At 43.8% G+C, this 20093-nt stretch overlaps 9 protein-coding genes across 9 annotated transcripts; all 9 read right to left on the reverse strand.

Annotated features, from left to right (window-relative positions):
- Window positions 1-469: 469 nt before the first annotated feature.
- O0I10_011218 (uncharacterized protein) lies at window positions 470-1693 on the reverse strand (the record flags this gene model as incomplete). Its single annotated transcript, XM_058491188.1, has 7 exons — window positions 470-744; window positions 801-930; window positions 998-1068; window positions 1139-1227; window positions 1283-1386; window positions 1454-1600; window positions 1691-1693. The coding sequence occupies 7 exons, from the start codon at window positions 1691-1693 to the stop codon at window positions 470-472; spliced, it is 819 nt and encodes a 272-aa protein (XP_058338083.1).
- A 226-nt stretch (window positions 1694-1919) lies between these two features.
- Window positions 1920-3799, reverse strand: O0I10_011219 (uncharacterized protein; the record flags this gene model as incomplete). Its single annotated transcript, XM_058491189.1, has 4 exons — window positions 1920-2075; window positions 2142-3233; window positions 3291-3559; window positions 3631-3799. The coding sequence occupies 4 exons, from the start codon at window positions 3797-3799 to the stop codon at window positions 1920-1922; spliced, it is 1686 nt and encodes a 561-aa protein (XP_058338084.1).
- A 1616-nt stretch (window positions 3800-5415) lies between these two features.
- Window positions 5416-7234, reverse strand: O0I10_011220 (citrate synthase, mitochondrial; the record flags this gene model as incomplete). The annotated part of the gene is made up of 5 exons (XM_058491190.1): window positions 5416-5658; window positions 5741-6071; window positions 6177-6904; window positions 6994-7062; window positions 7199-7234. The coding sequence occupies 5 exons, from the start codon at window positions 7232-7234 to the stop codon at window positions 5416-5418; spliced, it is 1407 nt and encodes a 468-aa protein (XP_058338085.1).
- Window positions 7235-7673: 439 nt separating this feature from the next.
- On the reverse strand, window positions 7674-9398 carry O0I10_011221 (uncharacterized protein; the record flags this gene model as incomplete). Its single annotated transcript, XM_058491191.1, has 2 exons — window positions 7674-8819; window positions 8919-9398. 2 exons carry the CDS (start codon window positions 9396-9398, stop codon window positions 7674-7676), a joined length of 1626 nt encoding a protein of 541 aa, XP_058338086.1.
- Window positions 9399-9493: 95 nt separating this feature from the next.
- O0I10_011222 (uncharacterized protein) lies at window positions 9494-11513 on the reverse strand (the record flags this gene model as incomplete). Its single annotated transcript, XM_058491192.1, has 8 exons — window positions 9494-9540; window positions 9600-9996; window positions 10087-10256; window positions 10321-10400; window positions 10468-10483; window positions 10556-10629; window positions 10698-11107; window positions 11166-11513. The coding sequence occupies 8 exons, from the start codon at window positions 11511-11513 to the stop codon at window positions 9494-9496; spliced, it is 1542 nt and encodes a 513-aa protein (XP_058338087.1).
- Window positions 11514-11697: 184 nt separating this feature from the next.
- O0I10_011223 (uncharacterized protein) lies at window positions 11698-12944 on the reverse strand (the record flags this gene model as incomplete). Its single annotated transcript, XM_058491193.1, has 8 exons — window positions 11698-11805; window positions 11863-11973; window positions 12036-12182; window positions 12231-12341; window positions 12401-12483; window positions 12544-12627; window positions 12688-12777; window positions 12842-12944. The coding sequence occupies 8 exons, from the start codon at window positions 12942-12944 to the stop codon at window positions 11698-11700; spliced, it is 837 nt and encodes a 278-aa protein (XP_058338088.1).
- Window positions 12945-13519: 575 nt separating this feature from the next.
- On the reverse strand, window positions 13520-15129 carry O0I10_011224 (uncharacterized protein; the record flags this gene model as incomplete). Its single annotated transcript, XM_058491194.1, has 3 exons — window positions 13520-13654; window positions 13743-14228; window positions 15079-15129. The coding sequence occupies 3 exons, from the start codon at window positions 15127-15129 to the stop codon at window positions 13520-13522; spliced, it is 672 nt and encodes a 223-aa protein (XP_058338089.1).
- A 329-nt stretch (window positions 15130-15458) lies between these two features.
- Window positions 15459-16028, reverse strand: O0I10_011225 (uncharacterized protein; the record flags this gene model as incomplete). Its single annotated transcript, XM_058491195.1, has 1 exon — window positions 15459-16028. The coding sequence occupies one exon, from the start codon at window positions 16026-16028 to the stop codon at window positions 15459-15461; it is 570 nt and encodes a 189-aa protein (XP_058338090.1).
- Window positions 16029-16101: 73 nt separating this feature from the next.
- O0I10_011226 (uncharacterized protein) lies at window positions 16102-17138 on the reverse strand (the record flags this gene model as incomplete). Its single annotated transcript, XM_058491196.1, has 2 exons — window positions 16102-16775; window positions 16835-17138. The coding sequence occupies 2 exons, from the start codon at window positions 17136-17138 to the stop codon at window positions 16102-16104; spliced, it is 978 nt and encodes a 325-aa protein (XP_058338091.1).
- Window positions 17139-20093: the final 2955 nt, after the last annotated feature.

Genomic DNA, 20093 nt, shown 5'->3' on the forward strand with positions numbered 1-20093 from the left:
GAAGGATAGCTTTGGATCAAGGTTAATAGACGAGGTGGAGTCAGCATCTTTAAAAGAGAAAGAGATCGTACTTTTCATGCAATGAGCATGTGGGAAATAAAAAGATCGTGTTACCTTTCAATGCATGCAGCATACATCGCAATCATGCGTGACAGCTAACACTGACCACTCTTATTCCATCATCCATACGTCCATTATCGTCACAGCAAACATCAATCAAATCCAACCCACATACACGCAATGTGCCACTTTATTCAGCGAGATTCGCAACTCGATTGTTGATAATGTAAGCCAACACCCAAGAGCATCCCACAACCACCTATATCCAGCTTAAAGAGACCCCATTACCACTAATCCCAACCTTCCTCTTAAAGAATCACGTGGGCCCTTGAAATGACAAGAAGAAATAAAGATCCTTTTGAATGCAAGTCGTACAAATGATTGGTATGTGGTTGTGGATTTATTGCAATCATGCATCAGTATCCATAGGTGCAACATCACTGTTTTCTGTAGTAGTAGTAGTAGTCGATTGCTGTGCTGCTGTGGTACCACTGCGTCGAGATCTTGCCGATTCGTCACCCAACATTTCAAGATATGGCTGCAGATCCTCTCCTTCGATGATTTGGAATTTCTTGTCCTTGCCAACAATAGCGAGTGAAGTGTTGTGAATGTTGAGTTCTTTATCCTGTTGCAAAGTATCACGCAATGCCAACAAGCCGTGTCGCACAAGTTCTTCCAAAGAAGCTATAAAACGAAATGTCAATCGCCACTCACCATCCATGATCACCCTCCTTGCTTACCTTCAGCAAATTGCTCATAGCTCTTTTCGAGATAGGTCTTGGCAGATTGAGAACGAGCACCAATCGACATGGCAAAGTATTCAAAGCAAGTACCGGAAGGAGATGCCTCAAACAAGTGTGGACCCGTTTCCTATACAACAACAACATCGTAAGATATCAATCCGATTTCGTATATCCGTAATCCATCGTAATCTTACATCGTAACCAGCAACCAATAATCCCACACCATAAGGTCGACGGCCATATTGCTGTGTATTGATTTGAGCCTCTGATGACGTGTATCATTGTTAGCTTTTCAAGCCAAGCCATTCATGCATGTGCATCGTTTTGTCACTCACTGTCTGCAATGGTAGTAACGATTCTTTGAACAGGAAGGGGTCGATCGTACAACATCTTGGAACGCATTGCTTCGGTACGCATGAAATTGCTGTAGTCGGATCATCAATCATCAACCCTTCTTGTAGCGTGTTGATATACCTTACCTTAAGACACGAGCGTCTGATGTCAAACCAGCAATAGCAATACCCATATGATCATCCACCTTGATTAACTTTTTCTGGTACGATGCCAAATCACCCGATGAACGCTAATATCCATTATACATATGCATTGAGTGATGATGTCCCAAACAATGGATGCTGTTGTTTGCTCACCTTGAGACCCAACAAGATAGCGTATTCGTTACTCCTCAAGCCAATAGCAGCTGAACCTTGCTTGACAGCTTCAACAGCATACTCAACTTGATGGATGCGGCCTTGTGGTGACCAGGTCGAAACGTCATTGTCGTATTGATTTCGAAACTAGAAACACAATAGCGGTAGGTGTCAATGGAGACTGTTGTTTGTTGCTAGGAGATCGTCATTTGCTGCAAAAGAATAAACATCCCATACCATGGCGCGCGTTTGGTAGTGTCAACTGGTATTCAAAAAGAAGAGGGAGAGGCAAGAAGCACACAACGGACCAGTACGCGCGTTTAAGGTGACGTGCGACAGCAATCAGCGTTCGCCCATTAAAACTCAGGTGCTGCATACCACCAGGCACACACTCAGAAGCATCCTTTTTGGCTCAAATGAAGCTATGTACGCCTTTATTTCATCAACATCTTCTTATCGTTTCCTCCTAATTCGATCGGTATTTCTTGTTGCTATAGTTCAATGCATCCTCATCCTCAAGGCACACATCGATCAGGTGACGATAATGCTCCATGGATTTCTGGATGATACGCTTCTCATTGATACGGCATGTAAGAGCATAGTATTCTTCTCGTTCCAATTGCTATAGCCATGATACAAAAAGTCAATTTCACTTCTTTCATATAATAAAATCCACCATAAAACATACCTCGTGGTCACGTCGATATGCATCCATTTCAGGTGGGATGGGTAAGTAGGCTCCTGGTTCGTCATAACAGGCACGTCGGCGTGAGGAAAGTCGATGGCAGGCAGTAAATACCAAACGTTGCAAATGCTCAACTTGAGGATCAGGTCGCACCCGTTTTCCATTGATAGCATGATGGCCTTCTTCTTGCCCATGAATCAATCCCAGATATTTTCGCATATCCCCAACCGCCACAAAGATGTTCGCTTGATAGCTGTTGAACAAGGCATCGTTTGCAAATACAATGTGGAGCAACACAAGAAGATCATCGGGATAACACCCATTTATTGCTGTATAGCGATCATGGATTGCTGGAAGGATGTAGCTGTTGGTGCCGAAAATGGATGCAAGGATGCTGTAGTTGCTGGTAAATGCAAGGCTCAAATACTGGATCTTGCTGCAATAGAATCGAAATCTTTCACGCACATGATCACTCGCTCGCTTCGTCGCCACTGTAGTCATTCTCTGCTTTCCACGCATGACATCTCGTACGGTGTCCACACATACAGCGAAGATCATTTCTCTCGACACGGAAAACTTTTCATGCTCAAGATCATTGTCGGTGTAGCAAAAGCCAAAGCGAGTAAGCATTTCAGCCGATGAATAGGGTCCATAATCATATCGAATCATGTCGCCTTTTTTCACGCCACGAGTAAGCACCACACGATAATAGATGTCTTGATCCTTTGATGTATGCTGGTTGTAAAAGTTGACGCCTGCTTCTTCAAGGGCTTCCAAATCATCAAGGTGTAGTTGTTGTTGATCACCACCGCTCTTCACGTAAGGAACCGAACAAGAGGGACAATTTCCAATTTGGTTCTTGCCACAGCTTTGACACACGCCAGCACCATCACTCACGTCCAAACGAGCTTGACCCTTGTGATGATCATCATCATGCTTCATCAGCAAATTCATAAATGGCACCATTGCAAGGTGATGATAATCGTCGACGCGAAGCATATGGGAGCGTACAAGAATGACATTGGTCCAGTACTTGCTATAGGAATAAGAAGGAAAGCGACGCTGGATCTTTTGGTAGTCATCCCAAACGTGTATCTTGCCTATAAAGTTAGCTCATCATTGGCTTCTTCATAAAGGAGACCATCCTCTTACCGTGCAAGCTTTGTTTGTATTTTCTACTTCAGTCCCACGTAGCAAGTCTTTGTCTTTTGCATTCCATGTCGTTGGTGTCATAATGTTGGTCGGCAAAGATTGCAAGTATCCTTTCCAAGGTGATTCATCATCCGCCAGAAGCTCGTACATTAAAGCAAGAGCAAGAGAGCACTCAGGTCGTAGAGTTGAAGCAAGGCCCTCTTCCATGATCATATCAGCAATCGCCGTTGTTTTCGACGAAAGAAGTGATGATCTTGGGATCCATGCAACTATAATACATGCATGCATTCAAAGTAAGTCCATCCATGTCAACTTTTGTATTGCATGTAGGTTTACTCACTGACGTCTCCCTCTTTGCAATCCTTGATGGCATAACAGGCATAGGTCGTGTCTGAAAGGTCTGGATTCATGCATGCTGGCAATACTTCAACAAGTTCCTTGTCCCAAATGACACCATTGTCTTGAAGAAATTCCATAAGAAGATTCATGTTCGTATTCTTTTCAGGCATCGTGGAATAGAAAGTGATTTTAAAAGTGGGGAAGAAAAGGGCAAAGAAGGTGAAGGGCGCTGCGTACCAAATATGTAAATTTTCATCACGCGTGATGGCGTGCAGCATTATCATTTTACGTAAACCATAACAATGAATCTCATCATGTAAATAAAGGAGGAGGGTTCACGGTGAAACTTGAAGAATGCCGAGTTGGCTTGCTGCTTTCGATTACATGTATGCTCAATGATGACTAGCAATGACATCAGAGTATGCAACTTGGTGCTGCCTGATACATACGTACACAATGGCCTCCCATAGCTTAATGATGAACACAATGCAAAAGGCTATGGCTTCACCGGATCAAGGTGGCTCCATTTTTGACATGGACTCCATTGTTGATAAAGGGTCCCACCCGTTTCTTTATCCATAAAGGGTGATGGTTGACGTTCATTGTTCTTTATTTGAATGTTCTTTTTGTGTGAACAATGCTGCTCTGCGTGAGTTAAAATGGTTGACAGCTCCATTGTTTATGCTTGTCATACATGTAAGGTGATTGATCCTGGTATTGGGTAAGCTCAAGTGCCGTGTGTGAGAACGTGTGCAACCTACAATGCAGCACACTCACCCAAGCTTCTAGTCATCACGTGATGCTATTGGATCAAAGCATTGAGCAGATGGCTGGATCCGTTTTTGGTGTGAATAGCAGCTGCTGTGGATAATGAATGTGTGCTAGTGTGGGTAAAATAGCAATCATCAAGTCAAGTAATACACACATTAAGGCGATAGCAACGTACGTTGTTCATTTTCTTATGATGCAAGCGACATTGCTATTGACGTATTATACTACGCTTCGATTGATTGACCGACGACGACGCGTTCTCCTAAAGGAAATCAGCTCAGAGGACCTTGCTCCTTGAGGTAAAAGATAAGAGATAGAGAAAGTCCATGTTGTCTTACGAGCAAATGGCTCAAATGGTAATGAAATAACTGTATGCAGCCGATATTTTTTCCAAAAAGCAAGGTGATAGGGAGATAGAAAAGATGATGTGGGTAGAGGAAGCGAAAAATACCACGGGTGCGGAATACCATTTTCGTACCACACGGGATGTTGCAGGATGTGTGTTCCCGAGGTGCCACTTCCATACTTGTCACCTGATCCATAAGCCTTTGTCACTAGCTTTCGATAAGATCATTCTGCATCATTTTAGCAACTCATCCAGAAAGAGAAACTTTTTGACAAGGTGGTATTTTGTGCCTTACTCTCATACATGACGTCGATCGGCTATAATGGTTTCACATCAAAACGCTTTTTTTTTGTGGGAGATCTCTTTTAATCGAACAAAGGAATCATCCAAAGGATCGATCATAGTATTGACCGTCTGTGGCAAAAGCTATTTACGCTAAGTATACCATAGATGCGAGAGAGCTATGGGCCCTGAGAAAGCTATAGCGCGTATATTGCTGGTTATCAGCCACATGGTCTTACAAAATGGTGTAACAATGAGATTGCGAGAGGTGACACACGGATCACTTTTATTGATAATCTTTGGAAATGTACAGCTTTTTGACGTGTGTGGGGAAATGTCTAGTGCGAAAATGAGATAGATAACGCTAAACCATGGTCATCCACTTGCTTAATTGGCACCAAACATTTTCTTGAGATAGGCAGTGCTGTATGACTTTGGACGTTCCAAGGGCATTCCAAGTGCTCTGTCCCAGCAAAGTTGAGCCAAAACGCCAATTCCTCTGCTAACGCCAAACAATACAGTGTAAAAGTCTTGCTCAACGAGGCCATAGTATTGCAAAAGCACACCCGAGTGGGCATCAACATTGGGCCAAGGGTTCTTGGTCTTGCCATGTTCAGTAAGGACACCAGGCTGAAGAAGAAGAAATAATAGGGTGAATCAATCACTTCCCATATTTTCCCAATCCTTCATCCAACAACAACAATGTACTTACGATGATGTGATACAACTTGGATACGAGACCAAAGAGTGGATCGTCGGGGAGATGCTTGAGCGCAAATTCACGTTGAGCAGTGTAACGAGGATCCGTTTTGCGTAAAACAGCATGACCATAACCAGGAACGACTTGGCCGCTGTTAAGGGTGTCCCACAAGTACTTTGTAATTTGCTCATCACTAGCGTCAATACCAATGGTATCCTTGAGCTTGAGGGTCCAACGTAACACTTCTTGATTGGCTAAACCATGGAGTGGACCAGCAAGGCCATTAAGGCCGGCAGCAAGTGATAGATAGGGATCGGATAGAGCTGAACCTACCAAATGTGTGCTATATACAAAGATGCAAGCGTCAACAACAATGGCAACACAAAGAACCCAACACCCACCCCACCCGTAATTTCCTTTCTCAACCGCCCCAAAAACTGCCACTTACGTATGAGCTGAAACGTTGCCACCTTCATGGTCCGAGTGAATCGTAAGGTACAATCGCATCAAGTCAACAAATTCGTTGTTGTCACTGAAACCCAACACCTTGGCAAGGTTGTATGAGTAATCCTTATCCATATCAATGGAAGCTACTTTGCCGTCCTTGTAAACATTGCGATAGATACGACCAGCGATATTGGGCAGCTTGGCAATAAGATCCATGGTGTCTTCAAAGATAGGGTCCCAATAGGTGGACTTGTGGATACCTTCAGCATACGCCTTGGCAAAGTGTGATTCATGTTGTAAGGCATTCACGGCCAAAGAAAATTGGGACATGGGGTGGAGTGTCTTGGGGCATCGATCAATGAGCTCTTCAACAAAGCTGGGGATAGCTGAACGTGCCGCCCATTCGGCTGATACACCCTTGACTTGTTCAGCAGTGGGTACTTCGCCTGTCAACAACAACCAATAAAGACCTTCTGGTAATGGTTCACCACCCTCATGTGCCTTTGGCAACTTTTGTTGGCATTCTGGAATGGTCAATCCACGGAAACGGATGCCTTCTTCAGGATCCAAGACAGAGCCTTCCCAAATAAGACCCTTGATACCACGCATACCACCATAAGCTTGGTCAACCGTCACTTCTCCAAGTGCCTTGTTTCCATAGGCTTTACGGAATTCCTTGACTTCAGCTTGCTTTTCTGGAATCAACTCGGCAAATCTCTCCTTGAGACTCTATTTGGATCAACATGCATACGCGATGTTGTGTCAACAAAGCTGTCGTTGCTTTTGTGGATAGAAAAAGAAAAGATTGATTCATTTACCTTGGCTTGTGAAGCATATGCACGAGAAGCAACCTTATTGAAGGCGACACGATGGGTAGTGGCAGCACCCTATTGTTGCATAAATAGCATGATGATGAGCGGATAGTGTACATACAAGAGCTGCATAAAAGCGGAGGATGGAAGGGATATGGCAAGAGTGGATCATGTCCATGAGGGTAGATGATTGGAAGAGTGTTCAAAGTACCTTGATTGAAGAGAAAGCGCGAACAGCAGCAGACATTTTTTTTTGTTTTCAATAGTAAATAAAGAAAGCAGTGAAAGAGAAAAGAAGGTGCAACAGGTGGGATTATATATGGATCGGAGTATGGCACCTTTGCCTCTTTTGTATGCAGCCGGCAGGGGTGTCGGCTGTCTTTTTACGTGTGTAACTTTTACCGTGATATTATCTCACACGCACGTTCGTCTCTTTTTCGTGGCATAGCTCGTTTTGTGCATAGAGTGTTTCATCCATCAAGGTGATGCGAGATATAACTGCTATTTGCATGCAGCACCAGTCATGTGAATCCAGAAATCAATATATGTGGAAAATGATAAAGTTTAACTATATACACACAAACAATAATATAACAATAGAGAGAGCGAGAGGGCTATAATATAGAGGGGATGGTATCGCGTATGGGTAGATAAAGGTGAAACAGGATACATCACAACCGCATAAATTATAAATACATGGAAGATTGTGATGGGAAATGACCCGCTGCAGAGTACGAGGAGGAGGAGGATGGTGATGATGATGACACGGATTGATATGGGCAAGTCGTCTGTTGTTGTTGTTGCTGCTGTTGCTTGGTATGATGGTGAATCGGTGATGAAGAAGGTGGAGGTGTAGGAATACCAAGTGGATGCGGATGAGCATTGTACGAATAATAAGATCCATATGACATGGCAGCAGCAGCAGCAGTGGGATCAACAAGACCTGGTGGTGTTGACTTTCGAAAGTTCGCTTGCTGATAAAGGTTGATGCTTGAACGTGAATGACGTGGTAAACGATGCTGATTGTGTTGCGCTGGCAACGGTTGCCAAATGGACGTATCAGGACTATTGCTTCGACCTGCAACCAATCCCATGCTACCATGGCGTTGTCGTACGTATTGTTGTGGAGGAGGTGAACAAGTCGATTGACGCCACACATCACCAACCACCATACTATGTCGTTGTTGCCGTCTATCAGGTGATGCACCACGTTGAAATATAGCTGACGAGGATGTCGTGTATTGATTTGTGCGGCGATAATCATCATCGTCTCCAGCTAATGCGATAGGGCTATCATGGTTGGACATGGGAGTGTTGTATCCAGCATGTGGTGATTGAGGATAATGCATATTCATATTTCCCAAGCTCGTCATTCTTCGAACTCCTCCTGATCGTAAGCTTCCATTTGATGACATCTTTGTAAGCAAAGGTTGTTGACTTGTATAGGCTGTGTATCCAGGTTGCTGTTGTTGTTGTTGTGGTGGTTGCTGTGGCAACGAATCGAAAATGGCACGACGATGATCATCCATAGTTAAACCAGTTGTCATGTCGCAAAGCCGATCAATAGTGTTATCCGAATGATGACGCATGGCAGTGGATGAGCCCAAAGAGGTGGAACGAGCATGTCGCACTGCCCCAGGATTGTTGTTGTTGTAAGATGAAGGCTTCTCGTACATGAGACTCTTGAGCATTTCTTGTTCCATAAAGCCGACTTTGATCAATTGATCTCCATATCGCTGTAGTTCACTGATCGGTACGGACAAGTTAAAGTCGTTCAATGCAAGGAACTCCAATTCGAGGTTGTTAAGTTCACCCACTGATAGTCCGCCAACCTAAAGAGTAATTTATCATGTCATCAATCCACCACCTGCTGCACAATCCACACATACGCACACACACACACACACCCTGGTTGTACGACATGATCCTACCTTTGCATATCTCGTGTTGGTATAGTAGACATCGCTGAAGAATTTGCTCGATACCATGATACCGGTAATAAGGAGTCGATGGATGTTGTATGAGTCAATGGTGAAAGGTCTGCCTGTACGCGACAAGGAGTTCTTGGACATGCGGTCAAAGTACACCAACAAGCTGAGGAAGCATTCATTGGAACAAGGACAATACTTCAAGATGCGAGACAAGTAGGAAAAAATGTCAATGTTGGGAAGAGTGCGAGCATGGAAGCGAGTGCAATGCGTAATGTCGGTTAGAGGAGTGGCATCTGCTTGTGAAGAAGCGGCGACGAGAGAGGCAGAAGAAGCCCGACGACCAAGGTCTTTGCTGTTGCGACTGGTAGAGACGACTCGAGATAGCTGATCATTGGCTACACACATGCGTTCCAACAAGGAGGCTAATAGGCGTATAGTTTCAATAGTTGGGTATCTTGCAATATCAAATGTAGGTGACATGAGCGTGCGAGGGGTATCAGAAAGAGAGTTCACCAACAACAAAGATCATCGCGTTCCTCTTTTTCATACTGAGTTCCAAAAAAGATAGCACACTTTTATTCAGCACAGCGCAAATAATCAAGCAAAGAACGTGTGGGTCGACCTGAATCACATTGTTTTAGTGTAAATAAAAAGCACACATTGTCTACTCTTTTAACTTACCACTCATTCCTTTGATATGATATCCTTCCGTTGCCGATGATTCCATCACACCAGCAATGTCGATATGAGCCCATTGTATCTCTGGTTGTCCAGCCACAAACTCTTTCAAAAAGGCAGCAGCACTACAAGATCCACCTGATCGTCCAGCTGAATTAACGAGATCCGCCACCAAAGACTCTTTCATTCCTTTGAGATAATCATCATGCAATGGCATACGCCAAAAAGGATCCGCCGTAGTCTTTCCTGCCGTCTCTAGTCTTGTCCATAATTCATCGGAATTGGTAAACACGCCTGCAAATGCCTGTCCAAGGGCAACATCCATGGCTCCAGTAAGGGTCGCCACGTCGATAATCGTCTTTGGCGCGTACGTTGAGCTGAGATAATAAAGTGCATCGGCCTGCAAGATAATAAAGGCAACTCAACTATCAGCCATTCATCCATCCATAGCCCCCACCAGCCAAAGTAAGCAAAATGTGCTACGCCTTACCAGGATCAATCTTCCTTCTGCATCTGTATTGATGATCTCAATCGATTTCCCATTCATGGCTCGAACAACGTCGCCCGGCTTGGTTGCCTTTCCAGATGGCATGTTCTCGCACAAAGGAATCATTGCGACCACGTTCACAGGCAACTGTAACTTGCAAATACCATAAAGAGCTAACGTTTCATGATATTTTAGGTGGTGGCACGATCAAAGTTGTCTCTCCTTTGTACTACTTACCTGCAGCAACTGTAGCCGCCCCACCCATATCGCCTTTCATCAACGCCATGTTATTGGAGGGCTTGAGAGAAATGCCGCCGCTACACAACCCGAATATAGTTAATGAGCTGTCAACTAATGTCAACAAGAAGGTGTCGATCTACTCACGAATCAAATGTAATACCTACATCATAAATCACCACCAATGTCAATCATCATATGTTACCCAATCATTGTGTCCCTTTCATACCCATACCTTTGCCAACCAATCCATAAAGCGGTCCATCACCACCATTGTAATGAATCTCGAGGAAACGTAATGGCTCTTGACTAATAAGCAATGATGCATGTGATCAATCGATATCCCTTGCTGCAAAGATGCGTATCATAAAACATACCTTCCTTGAGCCACTGATAAGAAAGCATTCATCTTTTGTCGCACTGCCCAATCATGATCATGTACCATCACCTCGACGTTCTCCAGACCTGCCAAGAGATAAGCCATTTCCTCTGCGAATGTCTTTGGTGTCATCAAATTGGCTGGTGCTGCCATGAGACGTCGTGCCAAATTTTGCGAATTGCCATACACCAATCCAGTTTCCCACGAAAGATTGGATGAATCTGTGGATTGTCCAAAAGGCCCGACACGTAGATTTGGTCCCTGTTTGGTCTTCAGCTTGTCGAATGCATACTGGGCTAGTACGGCGCCTTCTGCTGCTCCATGTGCATGAATGGAGACGTCCACGCCAATGTGTTGATTATCTCCTTCCGAATAATGCTTCTTCAAGGCTTGAATACCAATCGCTGTCTACTGCGTTTAATAAGTATACATCATCATTGACATCATCGCCCACCCTTCCACTTACTGAACGGCGTGCTGTTTCAAGGGCAACGTCTTGACTCATGTTGCTTTCAGGCTTCTCTCCCAAAGACACCACTGCCAATTGTTTTATGCCTCCAACATTGTACAATAAACGGACATCGTCTTTCTTTGTCAAATTGGAAGAGGACAACTGCTCGAGTATCTGATTACGCGTTGAGTCGGAAATGCCTTGAGTTGCTGTTAAGTTGAGATTGTTGTATGCTCCCAAAACAAGTGCATCGTAGCCGTGTGGGTTGGTAAAGAATCGCACTTGTCGTGTTGCTGTTGCTGCTACGCGTCGAGCTGTTGGCAAGGAAGCACGTCGTAGTAGTAGTTGGGGTGGTGGAAACATGGGTAGAAGAAAGAGGAGAGACGGGTGAATACCCAAACTCAGAAGTGCCCAATAATTTGATTGCGTGTAACGAACGATAGCGAACAATCACCACTTGCATGAATCGACGCCGCATTTACTTTTGCAACATGCTATTTATTTTCATTTGAGTACAAGGAGGAGGAGGAGGAGTAAGCTGTGCTATTCAAGAAAACATCTTTCGATAAACTGCCTTGGACGATCGATCGTAATCATTGATCCTCTTGTTGATCGCTTTCTCCATTGCTATGAGATTGGTATCCTCAGGGTGTGCCTACAATAACAATATCAACATGCCTTTTCTCTATCATTCGATTCCATTGCACTGTACCTGTAATCCAAGTTTTACAAATTCCAATCCTTCTTCGTATCTCGCTGTCTCTATACATGCTTGGCCAATTCGGAAGCAAGCCTTGACATTGCATGGATCACGATCTAGTACCTGGTATTACATTATCAATAAACGTCCAAAGTCAACCATTATCCATTCTCCACCACTCTTACCTTTTTACAAACTTCGATCGAGTTGTCCCATTGACGTAGTTTCAAATAGCACATTGCAACGTTGGATTGAAGGGCAATCACCAGCTCTCGACAAAGGACAGTCTCTTCAGGTTCACAATCCCATAGATCAATAATGTATTCCCGCCCCTAGATACCATGTCAATCAAACATTGAAGATTGCAATCCGCTTTTTACCTTTTTGTATGCGAGTAATGCATGTTCGACATCCCCCTTTTTGAACAGATCATTGCCTTCTTGTTTCTTTGATGCTGCCATTTCCAAACGTTGTTTTGCCGAAGCAGCAGGCTATGTCCACACCCAATTTAGCATAACTTTGAGGATAACCCATATCATGTCAACCCTACCTCCCATGTGCCAAGTAATTCGACTTCAAAACGTAAGCTTGCTTTTGGTGGTACCAATGGGTTCCTTCCTTTTGCACCATAGCCTATAGCCCATTTGCTACGTTGAACATGTCGTCCCATTCCCACCATACAAGCACACATACCATATTCATAGTCGCAAACGATTTCAGCAACCTCTCCAACTTTCATGGTAGGAACAGCGATCTCCCATGCTTTGATCACTTGACCTGTCAAACCCAATATTAGCCTCTCTCTTTTACCCTATCACGTATGTTCCATTGACGTACCTCCTTCAAGCTTGAATTCAAAGGGCACCTTGCGATCGCGTGAAGAATCAAACTTTGTATTTCCCTTGACCAGGTACGCGTCGTAATGGACTATGCATCGTGCCATTGAGCATTGCGTGTCCCCACACGTTTGGGTTCCTTTGTATTTACCTACCACTCACTTGACTCTTGCTTTTGGGAACAGCACCGAGACCTTCCTTGATAATGCGTTTGGTGACCTTGCCGTCCGAAGTCAAGTTTTCTGGTGTGCTGCTCATAGTGGAGGAGGTGGTGGAGGAAGAAGAAAAGTGCTATCGGGGAGACAAACGCTATTCCGATTGTGGTCAAATACAATGAACCTCCTACTGCTGCGTGATGACAATGACATGAATCCAATCTTGTTCACACATAATGAAATATGACCCTCTGCTATAGTAGTGAGCGAACGATGGAATAAAAATCATTTCATTGTAATCACATGCGTGCTAGCATCCTCCAAGACAAGCCATCCTTATTATCCACCACAACTTTTATAGAAAGTATGTTTATTGTCATTGTCATTTCCCCTTGGACGTAAATCAATATAACTTGTGTCAATAAGCCGCTGCTGATTCTTCTCATCATCTGATTCTGCGCCCATTTGAGATTGTGGAGAAGTAGGTGGGTGGCCAAAATCGAAAACAAATTGACTATAATCATTACCATGATCGCTATCTTGAGCAATGGATGCTGCTGCTGTGCGCTGGTACATAGCCAAGAAAGGTTGCATTTGAGTGGATAGACATCCAATGGCTGCAACTGCGATTTTATCATCAAAGGCTTGCACTTGATGTGAATAGATACCCAATGGCTGTTACTGTGTATTCACGTCCATCAAAGGATCCACTTGAGAATCATCACCCCAATCAGCTCCAAAGGATGGCTGCTGTGTATTTATACCCGTCATTTGAATATCACCACTTGCAGAAGGATGGCTGTTGAAGATGTGCTTTATTGTCCATAAAAGGATGCACATGGAAATGAGGTACATTGGGCTCACATTGCGGTTCTTGAGGGGAAAATGGCAGCTGCTGTACCTGCGCAAAGGGCTGCGGATGATCCATTGATAGCGCAATGAGCTGCTCATGGAATGCACCATGCTGCTGATGTACAACAGAACGCGCACCTTGCTGCTGTTGCACTTGAAAGGAAGCATGACCCAAATATTCAATTGCTAGAGCTGGCTGCTCTTGTTGGCCTCGTGTTAATTGCTCGTAGAGTTCCAATGCACGGGCAGGGGTATGCTGTGTAAAGTAGTTACAGCTCTTTTTGGTGTACTTTTTGTTAGCGCTCTTGAACCGGCCGCATATGCAATACGTTCCCCTTGTTGTGGTACTTGCAATATAAGTTGTCTGTTGACTGTTTTGGCTGTTTAGCAGATGGGATCCATTGTACCACGAGTAAAGTTCAAAATTGACAATACCTACTGCTCGTAATTGAGGGCGCAGCCGTACTTGAATATGACATCTTCCACTTGCGTTGGTAAGATCCCACCAACCTTGAAGCATAAAAGGCGCTTGAGACTGTCACAGAAATCTCCATGGTTACCACGTGCAAGATGGATCCTGTTCACCATTAAATGGTATCTGCAATATACGCAAAACAATATAAGCGTTGACCCTCACATTTTTGTTGTGTTGCTTGCCTTTCGTTGATTAGCTGCACTGAGGAGTCTTCCACTCAATGGACCTTGCTACTTGTACCATGTCAACTTTAGCACCCGACGTAGACCATGGCACCGAAACCAACTTTTTTCGGATACAGGGAGATAGCTACATTGAAAGTAACAAGGTAGCGTGTATGAGTAATGGCTCATCAAGCAATACAATATGATCAAGCTTTACCTCATTATAAGGATGCAATATCGCCATACAATGACAATGAGAGTAGGATAATAATAAAGCACTATGAATGACCACAAAGATCAGCGCTTGTTCACAGGTTGAAAGAAAGAAACACACAAACCTTGGACGTTGGACCTTGTAAGCAGTCAAAAAAGTATGACAGAGGAAAGAGACGTGTAGTAGAATGATGGGCGGCGACAACATCCTTTTATTGTGCATGCTGGGCGTGGGTTATTTTTGTCTGTTGGGGATAATGCTTTGATAAATTGATGCATGAGCTGATAAAGTGATGGGGCGCATATACCAGGATTACGTCTAAGAGCCTACGTGTAATGTTGTCGATGCACACAAGTTGATAAGATCAATCAAGGAAATCAATCACTTGTATGCCTAATGCACATTCCTCTTATTACCAAGAAGGTGACCTACCATTGTTGCCAACCTACTCATAATATCGGTATGCGTGTTTGATAGACAGCAAGAAATGATGGATCACCTTTGATATCACGTATCAGCAGTCAAGCCTCACCTGGCATTGGGGAATCGTGGTTTGAATAAAGGATGGTGCTAGAAACTCCATGTTTTGGCTCGCTATGTATATAACTCGCCACCTCAAAGACATTACGTTGGCCCATCATTTCTCAATTTCCATGTAAGACACTCCTTCTTCATGAATGGGATCTCGTCGTCTGTGAGTATATGCATCGCACTATAGAAAGCTTTATGCAAGGTTGCAGTAGTATAGCCACTAGCCAATGTCGTCATAAAGGAAAGAAGGAAGAAAGAAAAAGGGTCTGATCGATCCATTGTGATCTTGAACAAAGGGTCGTATTCGATAATAACACTCACATCCCTTTTTTTGGGGTGATTTAAGATAGTCATTTTATTATTATACGGCGGGAAATACTACTATATGAATCTCCAGAGTCTTCTATGTCGTGAACGTTTGAAGCGTGATCCCAATATTCGACGTGCATAATCAATGCAGTCACCGCCATCATCCGGTTGTATAGTGCCCATGATAGCCATTGTATCCAAGGAACCTTCACAATGATCAATCAAATGTCTTAACCCCTTTCCACTCATGGTACTCGGTTGGAGGGATGATGACCTGAAATGAAGGTGATGCAACCGTTTCCTCGCCAATAAGAAAAACATGTCTTCGGTCAGGTTCAAAGGACACCCCCATAATTTCATTGTTTCCAAATCCGATGCATGTTTGCAAAGCAAAGCAAAAAGGGATGAATCTATCACTGGTGTATAAACCTCAATCTGCCTGAGATGTGGTATTTGTGCCATAACGGACATGAGCGCTGAATTCAAGCTGGTAAAAGTAACTGCGAGAGAAACGGACTTGATTCCTGCATGTGATGATGCCACTCTGCCCAATTCCTCCAACATAGCAATGGCTGCTTGATAATCCCTGAATCCAGCACCAAGACAATTGAAAGTAAGCCGAACTGATTTCAGGTTGCCCATGGATACAAATGATTTGATGAACGTATGCAAGGTCTCAGTATCGAATTCCAAATCCACCGATTCAAGTGTGCTGCTATTTTCTGATAAGGGTATCAACAGAAGTAGGTGGTGCCGGAATGTATCCAACTAGACAATAGTAATCCAAATGTAGATACTTGATTTGTTTTTGGTCCAAAAAGTGCTGCGCCATTTCACATTGAATCCATAAATTTCGCAACAAGATAGCTTTGGAGGCTGTTGTTACACCGTCATCGTCATCGTCATTGTCGTCTTCGGCATAGTAGGCTGGTGTTATGTGTATGGGCTCCTTGGCATGCCTTGATGGAAAATAAAGATGCCGTATCCTTGGACACCATCGTTCCAAAATTGCCATTTCCTGTTGTATATCTTGGGCTCCCATATACGCTACCAAGCTTCTTAGATTCGGGCAATTCCTCAACACTGGCTCGAGAGAATGAATGTGAATGAAGAAATCAGCCATATCCAAATGCTGAAGGTTGATAGAGAATGATAGCCGAGCATGTAACAAAGATAGATCACGTGGCAATGCTCCAGGACGCGCATCCCGCGTAAGGCTGATCGATACCAAGCGTGGTGAATAAGCGAGAATAGCACGAATGAATTTTGATGATGGGGATGGTGCACCAGCAGGACGCGTGATTGCCAAATGGATGAGCCGAGGTAATTGTGTCAGATACTTTCCCAAATACGTCCCAAAACGTTTATCAATGAAGCTGTGATAAAGGTCTGCGCAGTCAAAGATCAATTCCCATACATGCAAAAGAACCACGTCCTCATTTACTTACGTAGTGTGTGGATGTTGGGGCATAAGATTGGGAGAAGCGATGCAACCTTGGAGGCTTTTCCTTTCCAAGCAGGGAAGTTCTCGAAGACAACCACGTTGACATAGCAACCGACCCGTTCCAGTAATCCGCTGTAGTCTAGATCGTCTCTTTTTGTATCGAGTTTCACTTGACGGAAGCATTCGCTTGCATAATCAGGAACTGTTTGGTGCCATTGTCGCGAAACACACATGCATTCCAACACGTCATTGCGTCGCAACCGAGAGATGATGTCGAAAAGCTGGTCGAATGGAAGCAAGCCGAGCATGCTGCGTCGTTTCGCGTATGTCGTCGGTGGAAGATGTAGAAAGTACAGGTACGCCAACATTATGGATTATGCATAAAAGATAGGTTGCACAGGGCTGTGTGGTTGACATATACCCAGCATAGAAAACATGCAGCGCTATTTTCTCCTCCTCATGCACACGAAGATGCTTTGGCCAGCTATGTGATATTGTACAAATTATAGTCTAAAAGTGTGATTAAATAAAAGATGGCAATGATGGCATAAGATGATAGAAATGGCCTGCATAGAAACCACCCTTGTCACCCTACATGTTTGTTACATTGGATCTTACGTACAACGTACATCATCGGTTTTGCAAGATTTACAAGGAAGGGCTCTTTTTTGATCTTTACAATGATGGTAGTGGCTCTCGATCAAGTGGATGGGCATACGATGCACTCCTTTATTGTATGTTAGCATGGCCATCTATTCCAAAGAGTCACCTCTTTACACCTTGAGCCACAAGAATGATTATTGGTCGATTGATTGAATACGTTTCACTTGTATCCTTTACCAGGCACATGCGTTATTGGACCCCTTTGTTTATGTTTGTCAATGACAGCAGCTTATTACACATCTACTTTGCACCATCTGTTATTGGAATAATGACAAGGATGGACCAACGGATTGGCAGTGGATATACAGCGACAACAGCGTAGGTTTTCTTCGCTACTAGCGAAAAATGTACAACCATGCAAATGTTACCTTCTTGAAAGTTTTGGGGCATCATGCCACTGCTTAATGTAGAGCATCTAGTGAAAGATGGACACAGGGAGTAGTCCTCCCCTGCATGATGTTACTGCGTATACTCAGCTACATTTCTTAGGTCACAACGCATTAACATGGATCCTTTTCATATGCATCAATCGATGAACACTTAGGAGCAACTTCAAATTATGCATAAGGGGTTAAAACGCCTACATCAGCTAAAAGACCCACAGCGTTTCTACAACAATGCTGCTTCATGCGACATCTGATTTACAATCCCAGGTATCAAGTAGGTGTGCAAGTAACGGCTATATTCCCAAAGGTGTCTATCGGAGGAGTATGTGGTTAATGTATAGTGGGAGCTACATACGATTTTGCTGTGGCTGTGGTACGTTATCCTTGAAGGATGTTTTTTGCATCTACATGCATGAGCAATGTTTCCATGTTGAGACTAACAGCAGCCGATCACAGGAATATAAAATGACACCGGGTAGAGCACTACGAAATTTCATTGTCTTATCCAAAATGAAGTCTACTTTTCTTAGTGTCCTCGCTGTCCTCGCTGCTGGTGTTATCAGCAATGTCTCGGCTGTTCAATACGTTGATATGTATACCTTTGAAGATTTACAATACCAGTGCAACGAATCCCCTTTGAAAGACTGCCATAAAGTTGGTCACTGCAAAATATACAAAAGTATACAAGAAACATTGCAATTGAAAGCCATATGCTAAAACCAAATGCGGATACTTTTGTAGGCAACGATAACCACCCTCGACCCATTTGTGACGTGGATGAGTCGAAGTACATTGAGAACGAATACGACGACGGCGAAAGCGGTTACTAGCTGGGCTCATAGCAAAGAATCAACATCGCACAGTAAGGGAGACGCTTTTGTGCAAACATAGTTTCCCAATTTGAAATTTCTATCCCCATTTTACTTGTCAATCCATTTCATCTCTCAATAAAGAAACCTGCTATATACAGCCAATGCTCTTTCATGTGCATGTTTCCGCTTTCAAAAATAATCCAAGTTGATTGAGCTGTAGCTGAAACTCAATGGAGGGATCTCTTCACTTTTTCTCTTCTCAAGCTCATCCCACTTCCCACTCCTCCTCATTGTATCACAAAAGCCATGTACTTCTTGCATGACCGATAACCGGACCGCCTTTATTATTCCATCTTCGAAGCAATAGTATGTAATCCACAAGCTAGCAACCTCCAACAAGCGTGTAATAAATAAACAATGCTTTATTTCATCTAGCTATCTTGCTATGTACTGTACATTGCCACCACCATCCTCGTAGTCGTCCTCCGTCATCATTCCTACTCGTACTCGTCACAAGTCCTCAATCTCATCCGTCACACCAAACATCCAAAAATACACAAGTTGAAAAGAATGGGATCTTGCAGGCTTCCTTTTGAACCTCGTTGTCGTCATCCTTGTCATTGTTGTAGATGGGGTGATCATCGTAATCGTCATTGTTGTGAATGTGGTGATCATCGTAATTGCCGTCTCTACAAATAAGAAAGCAGGCAAGTTAGACCATCTGATACCGGGGATGATGACGATTTGGTATACCGTTAGGTGATCCTCTCCAAGAAAGAAAGCAAATCCGAAGGAATTCACAAACCAAATCACCACCATACGAGCAACGTCGGGCGATCCCTTGTTCTTGAGAAGGCACTGCACGAATCACGCAAGGCCAGTTCGATCCATGGCAAGGAAGGACATCACTTACGTAGAGCCCAGGCTCATAGTTGTTCTCATCCATCCTCTCCAAAGAAAGAATGATCCCCAATCCTTCCAATCATTTCCCACCTCATGAAAAGAAATCCTCAAGGGAAAGAACGAGCCTATCACGAGAAGACCGTGTTGGTTAAACACATTCACAAGCTGTTGCAAATCCCCTTTTACCTCAACACGGTGACCATGCTCTTCCAACGACCCATCCTCAACTCAAACGCAGGCCTATAGAGCCCTGGACGCGTTCCAAGAAGCTTTTCCAGCACACTTGGCTAGTGCAGAGCGACGCAGCGACCACTTGATACAGGCTGGGACTTGAACCCAAAGAGATGATGATGATGCCCCAAGTTGCATTGTCTGACCAAAGAAACCTATTCAATTCCTTATTAGCGCACACACACAATAAACACCCTTTTCATTGTTTGTTTCATTGTACTTGCCTTTTCCATATACACAAAGACCCGTTGTTGTTGGTTACTGGAAA

The sequence above is a fragment of the Lichtheimia ornata genome (assembly GCF_029851405.1).
Source record: "Lichtheimia ornata isolate CBS 291.66 chromosome Unknown scaffold00084, whole genome shotgun sequence".
Classification (NCBI taxonomy): Eukaryota; Fungi; Mucoromycota; class Mucoromycetes; order Mucorales; family Lichtheimiaceae; genus Lichtheimia; species Lichtheimia ornata.